The 12,649-nt window shown below is 42.3% G+C and overlaps 1 protein-coding gene across 1 annotated transcript in view; it reads right to left on the bottom strand.

The window, feature by feature from the left end:
• Positions 1-12,649, bottom strand: part of BIN3 (bridging integrator 3) — a 111,084-nt gene that overhangs the window by 33,955 nt on the left and 64,480 nt on the right. Inside the window, exons 5-6 of the mRNA XM_083368476.1 lie at positions 10,312-10,448; positions 8,046-8,086 (exon numbers count right to left, since the gene is read on the bottom strand). Of these exons, the coding sequence (XP_083224602.1) occupies positions 8,046-8,086; positions 10,312-10,448 (178 nt within the window). The remainder of the gene's footprint in view (positions 1-8,045; positions 8,087-10,311; positions 10,449-12,649) is intronic.

Here is a 12,649-nt window from a genome sequence, read left to right as displayed (position 1 = left end):
ATAATCTCCACTGGCAACCTTCCCAGTCAGCTTCTGACATGCAAAGTCAATGGGAAGTCAGGTTCAGTTAACAACAGGGCGATTCACTTAATGACTGTGGCAAAAAGTTGCAAAATCAGGCCTGAGTTGCTTAAAAACTGCCTTGCTTAGTGTCAGAAGTTCCAGTCATTAAGGCGAGGACTATATGTAATTGGAAAGCACGATTAATGGGGTGAGACATTTCTGAAACAGTAAAAGTCTACCAGTTTCATGCAGATGTAGAAAACAGCTGGCTTTTAACAGCCCAAACAAACACAGTATTGTTTCAACTGGCCAAAAAAAAAGTAACTATTTCGTGTGGTTTCCAAATACAGCATGTATTTCCCTGCTCCCATCCCCAGGCTACAAATAAAAAAGAGCAATAAATCATATAACAGGGTGCAGAGTAATTCGGAGTAGCATTACACGTGGTGAGGAGCAAACAAATGAAAATTAAAGGATGGATGTCGCTCAAAGGACATTAATATGTGAATTGTGGTAGTCAGGGGTAGAGAGAGGATTTGGGAGGAGGAAGAGGAGGAGGAGGAGGAGGAGGAGGAGGAGGAAGAAGAAGAAGAAGAAGAAGAAGAAGAAGAAGAAGAAGAAGAAGAAGAAGAAGAAGAAGAAGAAGAAGAAGAAGAAGAAGAAGAAGAAGAAGAAGGTGGAAATCAGGAGGAGGAGGAGGAGGAGGAGGAAGAAGAAGAAAAGGAGGAGGAGGAGGAGGAGAAGAAGAAGAAGAAGAAGAAGAAGAAGAAGAAGAAGAAGAAGAAGAAGAAGAAGAAGGAGAAGAAGAAAGAGAAGAGAGAGAGAGAGAGAGAGAGAGAGAGAGAGAGAGAGAGAGAGAGAGAGAGAGAGAGAGAGAGAGGAGAGAGAGAGAGAGAATAGTAACTGCCAGAAAAGGCAGCAAGGGAAAACATATACAGGAGGAAGTGAGCTTGGGACAAAGGCCGGCTGGTACGGAGCTACGCCAAGGCATTTGGTCTCCGTTCAGGAATGCCATTCCACAGTCCTTGCCCACACGTCCGTCGCAGGCCTGTCCACCCACCAGGAAGGGGAAATTAAAACCATCCTTTCTGACTGCAGCAAAAAAGCCATAGAAAAATAAGATGACGGCTCAAGCCAATGGGAGCCGGCCATTAAGACTAAAAGCCCCCAGAAAGCGAGGGACGGGGGGGGGGGGGAGGAAGGGAAACGACAGCAAACGGGACGGGCGGATGGGGAAGGCAATGCCGCGTGGCTAATTTTCTGAATGAAACCCCCTCGTTAAAGGTCTAGAAGGATTGGAAAGCTGCTTTTGCAGTTTCCGGTCTCTATTTCCCCCCACCCTGTCCCGGGAGAAATCAAGCTGTTGGGTCATCTGTTTTCACTGTCAAAGATTCACAGGCCAGGACTGTGCGATGGACTGATGAGATTTAGGAGGCTACGCTTCACCTCTGCACGTATTAAATACAATTCTTAGTAGGGCTTCAAAATGGCTACAAGTAAGACAGGCAGGGCGCTGGCTGGCCTGGAAGAGGCAGAGCTTAATGAAACTGGACCTCCGGCCTGGGAAAATGTTTAAAGCAAACAAGAAAACACGCTTGCAGAGATATTCAATCATCCAGGTCATGCTTGTTTCAAAGAGGGTCTTTCCCCCACCCCCAAAGTCCCCAATTGGACTTTCTTGGGTTTTGCTTCTCACCCAAGAAGCTTCTTCAGTTCTAACTGAAGTTTAGAGAACTGAACTGAACAGTTCAGTTAGAACTGAGGAAGCTTCTTGGGTGAGAAGCAACATGTTTTCAAAGAAAAAAAAGCAAGAAAGTCTACTTGCCTTTTGGGGGAAAAAGAGCACCTTTGAGACAAACAAGCAAAGAGATACACACGTGTATACACACACACACACACACAGACCTATCACTGACTTTGAGCAATTGTGAAAAAAAACCTGCCAAGAGGTGGACACAACTGTGAGTCAATGTAACTTTTGCCACGTGCCGATTCAGAAAATTTGGGGGGGGGGGGTCTACTCAGGGGAGTAACTTTCACCAAAGAGGCCTTAGACCAGGGTAGGAAACATGGTCAATCTATGCTCAGGTTCATAATGTGGGTTACACCACGCGCAAAACCATGGTTTGCTTCGTCATTAATAAACATCCAATTGTAAATCAGGAACCACGCCAGCTAGACACACACGACATAAAACAAACCCACATTACAGCATTGTATGATGCGTCAGCTCTGGTTTGCAGAGCACCAGAGCAATCGAAAGGCGGTTTAAGAGGACTTCTTCACTTGGATTTGAAGCAGCTCACCCAGAAGGGTGCAAGATATCATAAATATCCCACTTGCCAAGCTTTTTATTTCCATTCTGTCTCCTATGGTTACCCTAGAAATGGAACTGTCAATCTAGCCTCAGGCCTGGGTATAAATTCTGCCCACAGAGACCAGCACTGTTCTGAATCTCTAGGGTGAAACTGCCAACTGTGTCAAGCAGCTTGCTATCCTGGCCCCTTCCCCTCGGCATTAATGCCAAGACAGCCAACATATTGCGCCATCCTCCCGACTTGGAAAGGAGTCTGCTATTATTCTCAAATTCTCGCCCCGTCGCCCCAGGGTTTCTGAAGCAGCAGCAACAGAAGCCTTGAAACACGATGAAGAACAATGTGTGTACCTGTGGCACCCCTTGGTTTCAGAAATGGCCACAAATACGGAATTAAGTTAAGAACCAGCTTTCTATATACTTCATTCCTAACACCAGGATCAAGGCCATTGGTAGACAGCTGCTGCTCACAAAATGCATCAGGCAAATCCAAGATTCTTTTAGAGCAAAGATCTTTCCACTGACAGACAGTTTGAACTGGAGAAAAGTTTTTTTTCCCTTTCTTCTTTTTGCTCTTATTTTTTTTAAAAAAATAAAAAAATAAAATATGAGAAGTGTTAAAATGTGATGGCTTGTGGGAGAAAAAAAAGATTTAAATACTTAAGTATAACTAATTTTGAGAAAATCTTCCAACCAGTAAGAATGTTTTGAATATGGTGGGGAAAACAAATTTAAATAAGAATGTAAACAGGACTTACGATGAAGCAATCGAGATGATCGATGAAAAGAAGCTTTATGTTGATGTGGCTATTATTTGCAGAAACATGGGGAAAATGTTTCTGTCACTTACTGAAATAAGAATTGTATTAATTTAAAGCTGGCAAAAGAAAATATTATTGGAAGAAGGGGAAATATCAAGTAAAGCTATCGTATGGACTGTAGAATTATAGAAATTAATTGCTATTGTTTTCTAAACATTAACCCAGACAACATGATGTTTACCAAATATTAAGGTGGATGTTAAAAAAATCAATAAACGTATTTAAAAGAAAAAAGAAAAATGTAGCAGAATGGAAAAGTGATAGGGAGTCCAAGGAAGGAGGCTTGTATTTTAAGAGACAGGCTCTCAAGATTCCTAGCAAAGGCAAGCACAGCAAGAAGATTACACAACAGCCTTCAACTTGGTAGTTCAAATCTATTCAACTTCACCTCTCAGGATTCTTTGCGAGGCCACAGAGAAAGCTGCACTGACCACAATGGAGCCCGACATTTCTCTCGCTAAGTGAGACAACTGTTAAGTGAGTTTTGGCCCCTTTTACTAACTTTCTTTGCCACAATTGTGAAGTGAATCACTGGAGTTGTTAAAAGAGAATCTGGCTTCCCCGTTGAGTTTGCTTGTCAAAAGGCGGAAGGCTGAAAAACAATTACAAGTTACCTTTTTCAGCGACATTGTTAACCGGGTGCCGCCGGTAAAAGATTGCTGGCGGATAACACCCAGGGAGAGGGCCTTCTCTGTGGGTGCACCTGCCCTCTGGAACCAGCTGCCCGTGGAGCTCAGGACTGCCCCTGACCTCCGTTCATTCCGCTGGGACCTGAAGACTTGGCTCTTTGAGTTCTCTGACCAAGGCTGAGAATTTTAACTGGGGTTTTATTTTCAGGGATAATTTAATCTTTTAACTTTGTATTTTATATTGATGTGATTTTAAAATGCCCTGTAAGCCGCCCTGAGTCCTTCGGGAAAGGGCGGTATATAAATCTAATAAAATCTAAATCTAAATCTAAACTTCTTAACAGTCACAAAATGAACTGTTGTAAGTCGGGGACTACCTGTGTAGGTAATTTGCTGTCCACAGGATCAGAGTGTGGCTGACTTGTAAACAACGTGGTGACCGCGCTACCCATCTTGGGAGAACGGAAGAGCTGAAAGTTGCCGTATAAACCAGGGGTCCTCAAACTTGTGCACTTTAAGACTTGTGGACTTCAACTCCCAGAATTCCCCAGCCAGCATGGCTGGCTGGGGAATTCTGGGAGTTGAAGTCCACAAGTCTTAAAGTGCACAAGTATGAGGACCCCGGGTATAAACCAACATGCAGCTGACCTTAGATTCAAGTAGACCGAATAAGCTGGAACGATTTTCAACCTCCCTCGGATATCTTTTGCTCGGGCGGAGAAGAGAACATTCTCACTTAAAAACTTAAATGAATAAGAACGCCCTCTGATCACGGTTAGAGAACCTAGGCCTGCCAGTCAGCTGCTGGGGCTTTTCAAGAAAAGCCGTGTCGCTCTCCAGATGGGTCAAGTACCGCCTGGAGCTTTGAGGGGGCTGCACCAGAGCAGAAAGAATCGGATTCTGCATATGATTCTGATTATGCTGCACTGCCACTAATGATAAGGGCTCAAATTGCATTGATCTTTTTTTTTTTAAAAAAAAACAACTAATAAATTCTATGGACCACCACTGAAGGGGAGTAATGAAATGCAGCTGTTGGAATTAAAAATCCTGTCTTGGCCACGGGAAGCCTGGGTGAGGCTTGGGAGGGGAAAGCTCCTTTGAGGAAAGCAATGCCTAATTTAAAACAAAAACAAAAACCTATGGTGTTAGGTGGAAAGAACTACAGATAAATAGCTCAGCAGCTTTTTTTTTCCAAAATGGGTGCTACTATGACTACACTCTTTAGCCTCCCGCCTGCTCTTTCCTGATCCATTGATGCAACAAGCAAACACACGGCAGTCCTGTCTGGCCACCGCCGCACCCCCCCCCCCACCACCACGCAAGATCACAAAGCAAAGAGAAACATGAGAATTCTCCCTTTTTCTGACTCTGTAATCTCTTAATTTTGGGATAGAATCTGGGGGACTGGATGGAGCTGAACATGAGAACTGAAAGAGGAAAAATCACCAAAAATAGGAAGGAAGGAAGGAAGGAAGGAAGGAAGGAAGGAAGGAAGGAAGGAAGGAAGGAGGGAGGGAGGGAGGAATTAGGTTTCAGATTCGAGAACTTCTAGGATTTATAGACCTCCAAAAAAAAACAAAAAAACAGGGCAGGGAAGTGGTAGAAAAGCCAAGCCAGCATTCTGGCTAGGTGGCCCATCGTCATAAAACTCAGCAATTAGCGCATCTAATTAGAATTTACCTCTCACAGGCACGTGCTGTAGTTCTTTACTGTATCCGCACATAGAGGATATGTATGGGCAGAGAGACAAAATGTGCTGATTTTAAACAGAAGACAGATGTTACAAAAATGTAATATATGTGCTTCCTATGCAGTCCGTTTACAGTGAGGCTGTTATTTTGTTGGGTGTGTGTGATGTCTTTTCTTAATCAGAAATTACTTTTCAGTGAGTATGTCCTAATCGATAAAGAAAGCCATAGGAAGCTGTATAGGTGTCCCTTCAGAGATCTTATAGACTCTTTATCTTTTCACACAACCAGATAAAAATGTTTCCTAGATCAGAGATCACCGGGAACCTTGGCTATATCTGCAGGATGGTTCTCAGCAAGCTGTAGTTTCCTCATCCAGATGTGCTTTACAAACCATTCCTTTTAATTTGTCTCTGCCTTTCCAGGTCATTTAATGGGCTTTTGGGTAAACGTAGACAAGAGTTTCCCTTTACTCTAAAACCCCCAAATAAAAATACATATTCGGTACTTAATTTTTCTACATTACAACGTACGCAGCCTGCTTAAACCTGTTTGGTTTTAAATGCCTTCCCATATGAATCAAATATTCAAACTGGCAGCACATTAACATTTGGGGTTGGAGACAAGATGCTCTCCAAATTCCTAAATCACCATGATTATGTTACCTAGAAACTGCAATTCCATCATATCTGAAGCACATCAGCTTGAGGAAGACCACGAGAGTCAAAGAAGAAGACAATTTGAGGCCATTAAGGGGCAGACACAAGTCCTCTTTTGAACACTGAAGCTTTCAGTAAATTCTGTTTAAAAAGCTTCTAAACCTGCTTATGGTTTCAACCAAGAGGTTGGAGGAGGAGGAGGAGGAGGAGGAGGAGGAGGAGGAGGAGGAGGAGGAGGAAGAAGATATAAAAACAAACCCTACAAAATTCCAGACCAGCTTCAACCACCTTGCTCCTGATTCATTCCTAACAGGCAGTAAGCCCAACTGCTTAGACCAGGGGTAGGCAACCTCGGCTCTTTTATGACTCATGGACTTCAACTCCCAGAATTCCTCAGCCAGCTATGCTGGCTGAGGAATTCTGGGAGTTGAAGTCCATGAGTCATAAAAGAGCCGAGGGTTGCCTACCCCTGGCTTAGATTATGTTACTTTAATTTAGAGGCAGGAAAAATGTCAAGTGAAACAAAAGGTGTTACTGAGCAATTTGCCTCACTTGCTGTCTTATTAAAGTCATTTTGTTCTCGCTCACACAACTTCCTTGTAATAAAAAAAGGGAATCTAAAAATTTCTGCCATCATTTGATTGTAGTAATAGAAGTTCACTATAAAGAACCTCAGATGCTTGCTTATAGCTCAAATAAATGCTAATGGCATTTAAAAAAACATGGAAAAGAAGCTCACAGACTTGCAGTGTAATAAAAAAAACCCTACATATCTGAATATATCCTAGCTAAAATGCACTTTTAAACAGAATATTTTTATTTATTTTTTTCAGTTTCAGGAAGGAAGCTGCTATTCCTAACCAGGAAGCTGATAAATTTCTTGCAATTAGATTGCGCAATTCCCAGCCCCAAAGATGGGAACATCTACCCAAGAGACTTTCTGCAGATAGAGATTGAATGACTGATTCCATTTTAAGCCTGACAAATAGTAAGAGATCTCTGGGTAGCTTGCAGGGGAATGAACTGTGTACCGAGTTTCAAAATCTGTTCAAACTTACTCAATCCTTTAACAAAAATGTACTTTAATTAAATGAAACCGACTACATCTTTCATTTAGAAAACATTACATTTAATCCCTTTTTGGGATAGGTTAGGGGATGTGGTGGCTGGAACTGCCAGCAGAAATGATCTGCACTTTGGCGGTTCGAGTCCGGCTCCGTAAGACAGGGCAAGCTCCTGTCACTAGATCCATAGCTCCTGCTCACCTAGCAGTTCGAAAGCGGGCAATACTGCAAGTAGATAAATGGGTACCACTTTGGTGGGGAAAAAAATCTAGCTACGTTCATGTGTGTGGAGAGCAGAAGCTGGGACTGGACCTGGCTACACATGAGGTATTAAAAAAACGGGTCGAGGTATGACCAGCGGAGGAGCCCAGAAGAGCGAGCAACTCAAGCTCCAATAGTTAACTGGTGTAAATCTAGTTCACCCTCTGTGGGTGCACCAAGAATAGGCACCCAACTGCCGAACAAAATGAACTGGCCATTTAGGCTGTCAGGACTGCTTGTGTGTCTAGCATGTGCAGATTTCTCAGACGCTGTATGCCATATGCTAAATAAATAATAAGGGAAGAGGTTTTAATCTATCAGCAAATGAGCAAAAGAGTTGTAATATCTTGTTGGTGTTTTTTTATGTACACTTACTCCTAATTTTTTATTCTATTTTGCTTGGATAGTCTCTCTAAAACGAAGGCTAGAAATTCCAGATTTGTTGTTTTTCTAAACACATGTTGGGATTTGCAGAATTTCACAAGCTGTAGGTTTCACCCAATAAGCCTTGAGGGAAAGCATGTTTCTCGTTCCCATGTTAAATCACATTCATTTGTAAAGATTGCAAAAGATTGTTGCTTATATGGAAACATCACTACTTACTTTTTCAGAGGTTCAATGACTGTTTTTTGGATTTGATTCACCTGTTAGAAGAACAACAAGAAGAAATATTTTCAAGAACCAACAAGGAAGATCATTTGAACCAGTGTTTCTCAACCGTGGCAACTTGAAGATGGCTGGACTTCAACTCCCCAGCCAGCTGAGATGAAGTCCAGACATCTTCAAGTTGCCAAAGTTGAGAAACACTGATTTGAACCAATGGAACTTCATGCCCAACTCCATGTTTTCCAAGTATATTCTTTCCCACTTCGGTTGCCCTTTCCCAATTTTCATTTTTAGCTAAATTAAATATTCTGTGGCTTCTTTAGTTGTTGTTAGCTAAACAATTTAGCTAAATGTAAAGGTTCCTCTAAATATGTTGGTGTTTCTCTCTCAGTTCTTAATGGATCTACTCTTGCTCCAGTTCTGTCAGTGTTCATTATATATGGTGCTCATAATATGAGATTATTACAGAAATGTGTTTCATAATATACCGTATTTTCCGGCGTATAAGACGACTGGGCGTATAAGACGACCCCCCAACTTTTGAGATGATTTTCAAGATTTTTCGTCTTATACGCCAGAAAATCAGCGAGCCCGGGAAGGCACGCCCTCCCCTCTCACTGTGGAGGAAGCAGGGCAGGCTGGCGTCTGGCGGGGGGAGAGGGAAGAGCATCCCCGAGGACTCCTTAGGAGCCGGGGAGTGATGCTGCCTCAAGAGGGAAGAGCGTCGGGCGGGAGCCAGCAGGGCAGTCCTGCACACGCGCGCACTCCCCGGCTGCTAAGGAGTGCTCCTTAACAGCCGGGGAGCGCGCGCGTGCACAGGACTGCCCTGCCGGCTCCCGCCAGACGCCAGCCTGCCCTGCTTCCTCCACAGTGAGAGGGGAGGGCGTGCCTTCCCGGGCTCGCTGATTTTCCGGCGTATAAGACGACTGGGCGTATAAGACGACCCCCCAACTTTTGAGATGATTTTCATGGGTTAAAAAGTCGTCTTATACGCCGGAAAATACAGTAACATAAAATCTTAAATTAGTCCAAAATATAAAGAGCCAGAATGATGGACAAATAGTTGGGAAGAAGAATTGTGGAACTTTGGTTTTGTAAACGATAACTGCTGTGAAAGTATTGTGTGCACAAAGATGGAAAGATGCAGCAGTATCTACAATTGCAGAATGGTTGGTGAAAACGATGGAATCGGCTGAGACGTCATTGATTAGAGAAAATACAACATCTATATTTAGTGCTGACTGGAAACCTTTTATGTACATTTTGTGTAAAACAGAACAAAATTAACTCAATGATTTATGGAGTTGATGCCTGGACCGGATAGATACTAGAAAGAGTCCCGTTGCAAGGTTAGAGTAAGAGGTATATTTATACTTATATACCGGTAGTTGCTACAAAGAAGATCGGAAGCCACTTGTTTGAATTTTTTCTCTTGCTCTTCTCGTTTTCTTTCTTTCTTGCGTTTTTAGCTTTCTCCTTGATCTTTTTTCTTCTTACTTTATATTAGTATTAGTTTTTATCGTTGTTTTTAAAACCTTTAATGAAATTATTTTTAAAAACGAACGAGAACATCTAGAAAGCCATTATGAGTAAGCACACGAGACAAAAGATGAATACCAACAATAGAGAACATAGGAGGTTCAGGGTTGAACCATTGCTACTTGCCTCTGAGCTTGACAGTTTTCTTGCAGATATTTCAATACCAGGCTAGGTAACATCATCAGTGCAAGAAAACAACCAAACTCAGTGAACACTGACAGAAGTTGGATTCAAAATAAAAATAAAAATATAGCTTGTGCCCCCCACCACAGATAAGCCAAAATAATTCTTTCAACTCTATTAAATTCAGGAAGTTCTGATTTACATGTAATAATTGTGCAAATTCACCTGGCTGCAAATCCCAGCCTGAGAAGCAGATTGAGAATTACTGTTCTATGGCAATTACTATTCTAAATCTCAAATTGTTAAGTATTAATTGCCTATTTTGTTCTTTGTCATTATTTCAAATTTCACTCTCTAATAACTTTAAGTGATTCTCAAAATCCTGAGAGATAAGTACACAGCTCTACAATGGTGTAGTTGCTGCTACTGTACAATACCAGTCGTGAATATTTGTACCCCTTTGCACATCCTCTAATATAATGTCAGTAATACAATCTTGACAAGAACTGTGGAACAATCAAGGAAAACTTCACAGTTAAGGATGTCAAAGTTGGAGAAATTTTCCTTCCCTCCTTAGGAATATATCCAGGGCAAAATTTACCTTCTCTTGGTTAAAAGAATCCATTCTTTTCATTGCTGTGTCCAGAGCCATCACCATTTCAAGAAATTTAGGGTCTTGCTCACAGAGCGGATTGGCCAAGAGATCAGATGAGATTTTTACAGCAAACTTTGACATGGCTATATTTGGGATAGAATTCAGAGAGAAATTAATTAAGGATCGATGCTATTAAGAGATATGCAACAGGTAAGGGGAATTTTTTTGGGGTAGTCAGGAAACACAGTTAACACAGAGCTGGGAAATATGTTTTTCCTGACAGGTGGAGTTCTGGATCTCCCCCATCTTCCTTCCTCTTTAGAATAGACTAAGCCAATACAGGTGGTCCTTGACTTACAACAGTTCGTTTAGTGACCGTCTGAAGTTACAACGGAACTGAAATAAGTGACTTATGACCGTTTTTCACACTTGTGAACATTGTAGCAGTCCCGTGATCACATGATCCAAATTCAGATGCTTGGCAACTGTCTCATATTTAAGACGGTTGCAGTGTCCCGGGGTCACGTGATCCCCTTTTGTGACTTTCTGACAAGCCAAGTCAATGGGGGAAGCCAGATTCACTTAACAACCATGTTTACTAATTTAACAACTGCAGTGATTCACTTAACAACTGTGGCAAGACAGGTTGGAAAATGGAACAAAACTCGCTTAACAAATGTCTCGCTTAGCAACAGAAATTTTGGGCTCAATTGTGGCCGTACGTAAAGGACTACCTGTATTAGGCTATCTTGAATTTCTTACCTCAAAATATCAGCAAACAATTGTGATCGGGGGATTCTCTGGGAGATGCAAAAAAGAAGATTTGGGGCCATAATTACCCGTGACCTCAGACCGAAACCTCTAGGGCAGAGGTCCCCAACCTTTTGGACACCAGGGACCGATTCCATGGACAGAGGTTTTTCCGTGGACCAGAGGGGGGGTGGTTTTGTGTGCTGCCTGCATCCTGTGGATGGGGCTTTGCTTGTTTGTGTAGACTGGTTGCTGGCATGCGACAGCCCGGTACTGGTCCACGGACCGGGAGTTGGGACCCCTGCTCTATGGCAGTGTTTTTCAACCATGGCAACTTGAAGATGTGTGGACTTCAGGTCCCAGAATTCCCCAGCCGGCTTCCAGTAATTCTTGGGAATACAAAACTCCCAGGATCCAACTTGTTCCATGGCATGCTGCAGATACCAGCTGGACATGGTGGGGTAGAAGATTGCTTCCTTGCTATTAAGAGCCATGGCGAACCACAACAGGATTGTAGGGTAAGAATCAAAAGAGGTTTCACAACCTCTCCTAGCGACTAAGTTCTCCTTACTTTCTGCTGCCATTAACGGTCAACATGCTGCCATTTTAGCCAGGAAAGAAACCATCACTCAAAACAGTTAAGCAATACTGGAGGTGACCCATCTCTGCCCTACCATCACTGAACAACCTGGGGAAAACTCCCAACATACTTCGTACTCTTTGAGCGCCTCACTTATCGTTTGAGTCATCACTGTTTTGGTAAGAATGGCAAGGCATAAAGAAATCTGGTACAAAATATTTATACAAGATTGGCACACCTGTGAAGAAGCTGACTTAGAGAAACCTATGAACAAGACAGGGAGATGTTACCATGAATTACATTTAGCTGCTGTCTCTCTGTGAATGTCCTGATTGAATGCTTTCACTTTCAGTTTACATGAACTATGTTGCATTTGACCTTACCGTAATTGCTAAAAAACGTCACTACAGCAATCTTAAATATAACAAGTAGAAATAAACCATCTTCAAACATTGTTTGAACTTAGGTACCAATAATGGAGAAAGTTTGTAGCTCAGGGTTGAAAAGAAGGGTCCTTGATGCTCTCTAAGCTTGGTTGTTTTCTTGCTGACATGAAACATTGCAAAATAACAACAACAACAACAACAACCAAGCTCAGAGAGCACCAATGACCCCTAAAGTTAGGCCATTCCCCCCAGACCATCTTTTAAAATAACCTACAAGCGTATGATCCAACAACTTATAAGCGCCATAAACGGTTCTAAATACTGTATCATCCTACAATGCCATCAAAAAATATTATGAGATCATGACTACAAAAATCAGTACTACTGCCAGGGGGCAGCAAAGAGTTAGCATAGTGTCTTTTTGCTGCCATCTACTGGCTGTCTCATTTTTGAAACTCAAGACCTGGTAAGCCTTAGTATAGAAAGTAGAGAAAAGACTCTGAGCCCATAGTAACCGTTTTTCCATGAGGCTGAAATACAGTTCGGCATAACTGGCATTGTATCCATTATTTTATTGTCTAAGGCTCTACCTAGAGAGAGGAGGACATGCCCACCTCATACTTCTCCT

Source organism: Vipera ursinii (genome assembly GCF_947247035.1).
Source record: "Vipera ursinii genome assembly, chromosome: 8".
Lineage (NCBI taxonomy): Eukaryota > Metazoa > Chordata > Lepidosauria > Squamata > Viperidae > Vipera > Vipera ursinii.
The sequence above is the reverse complement of the archived record's forward strand: the minus strand, read 5'-3'. Positions and strand labels throughout refer to the sequence as shown.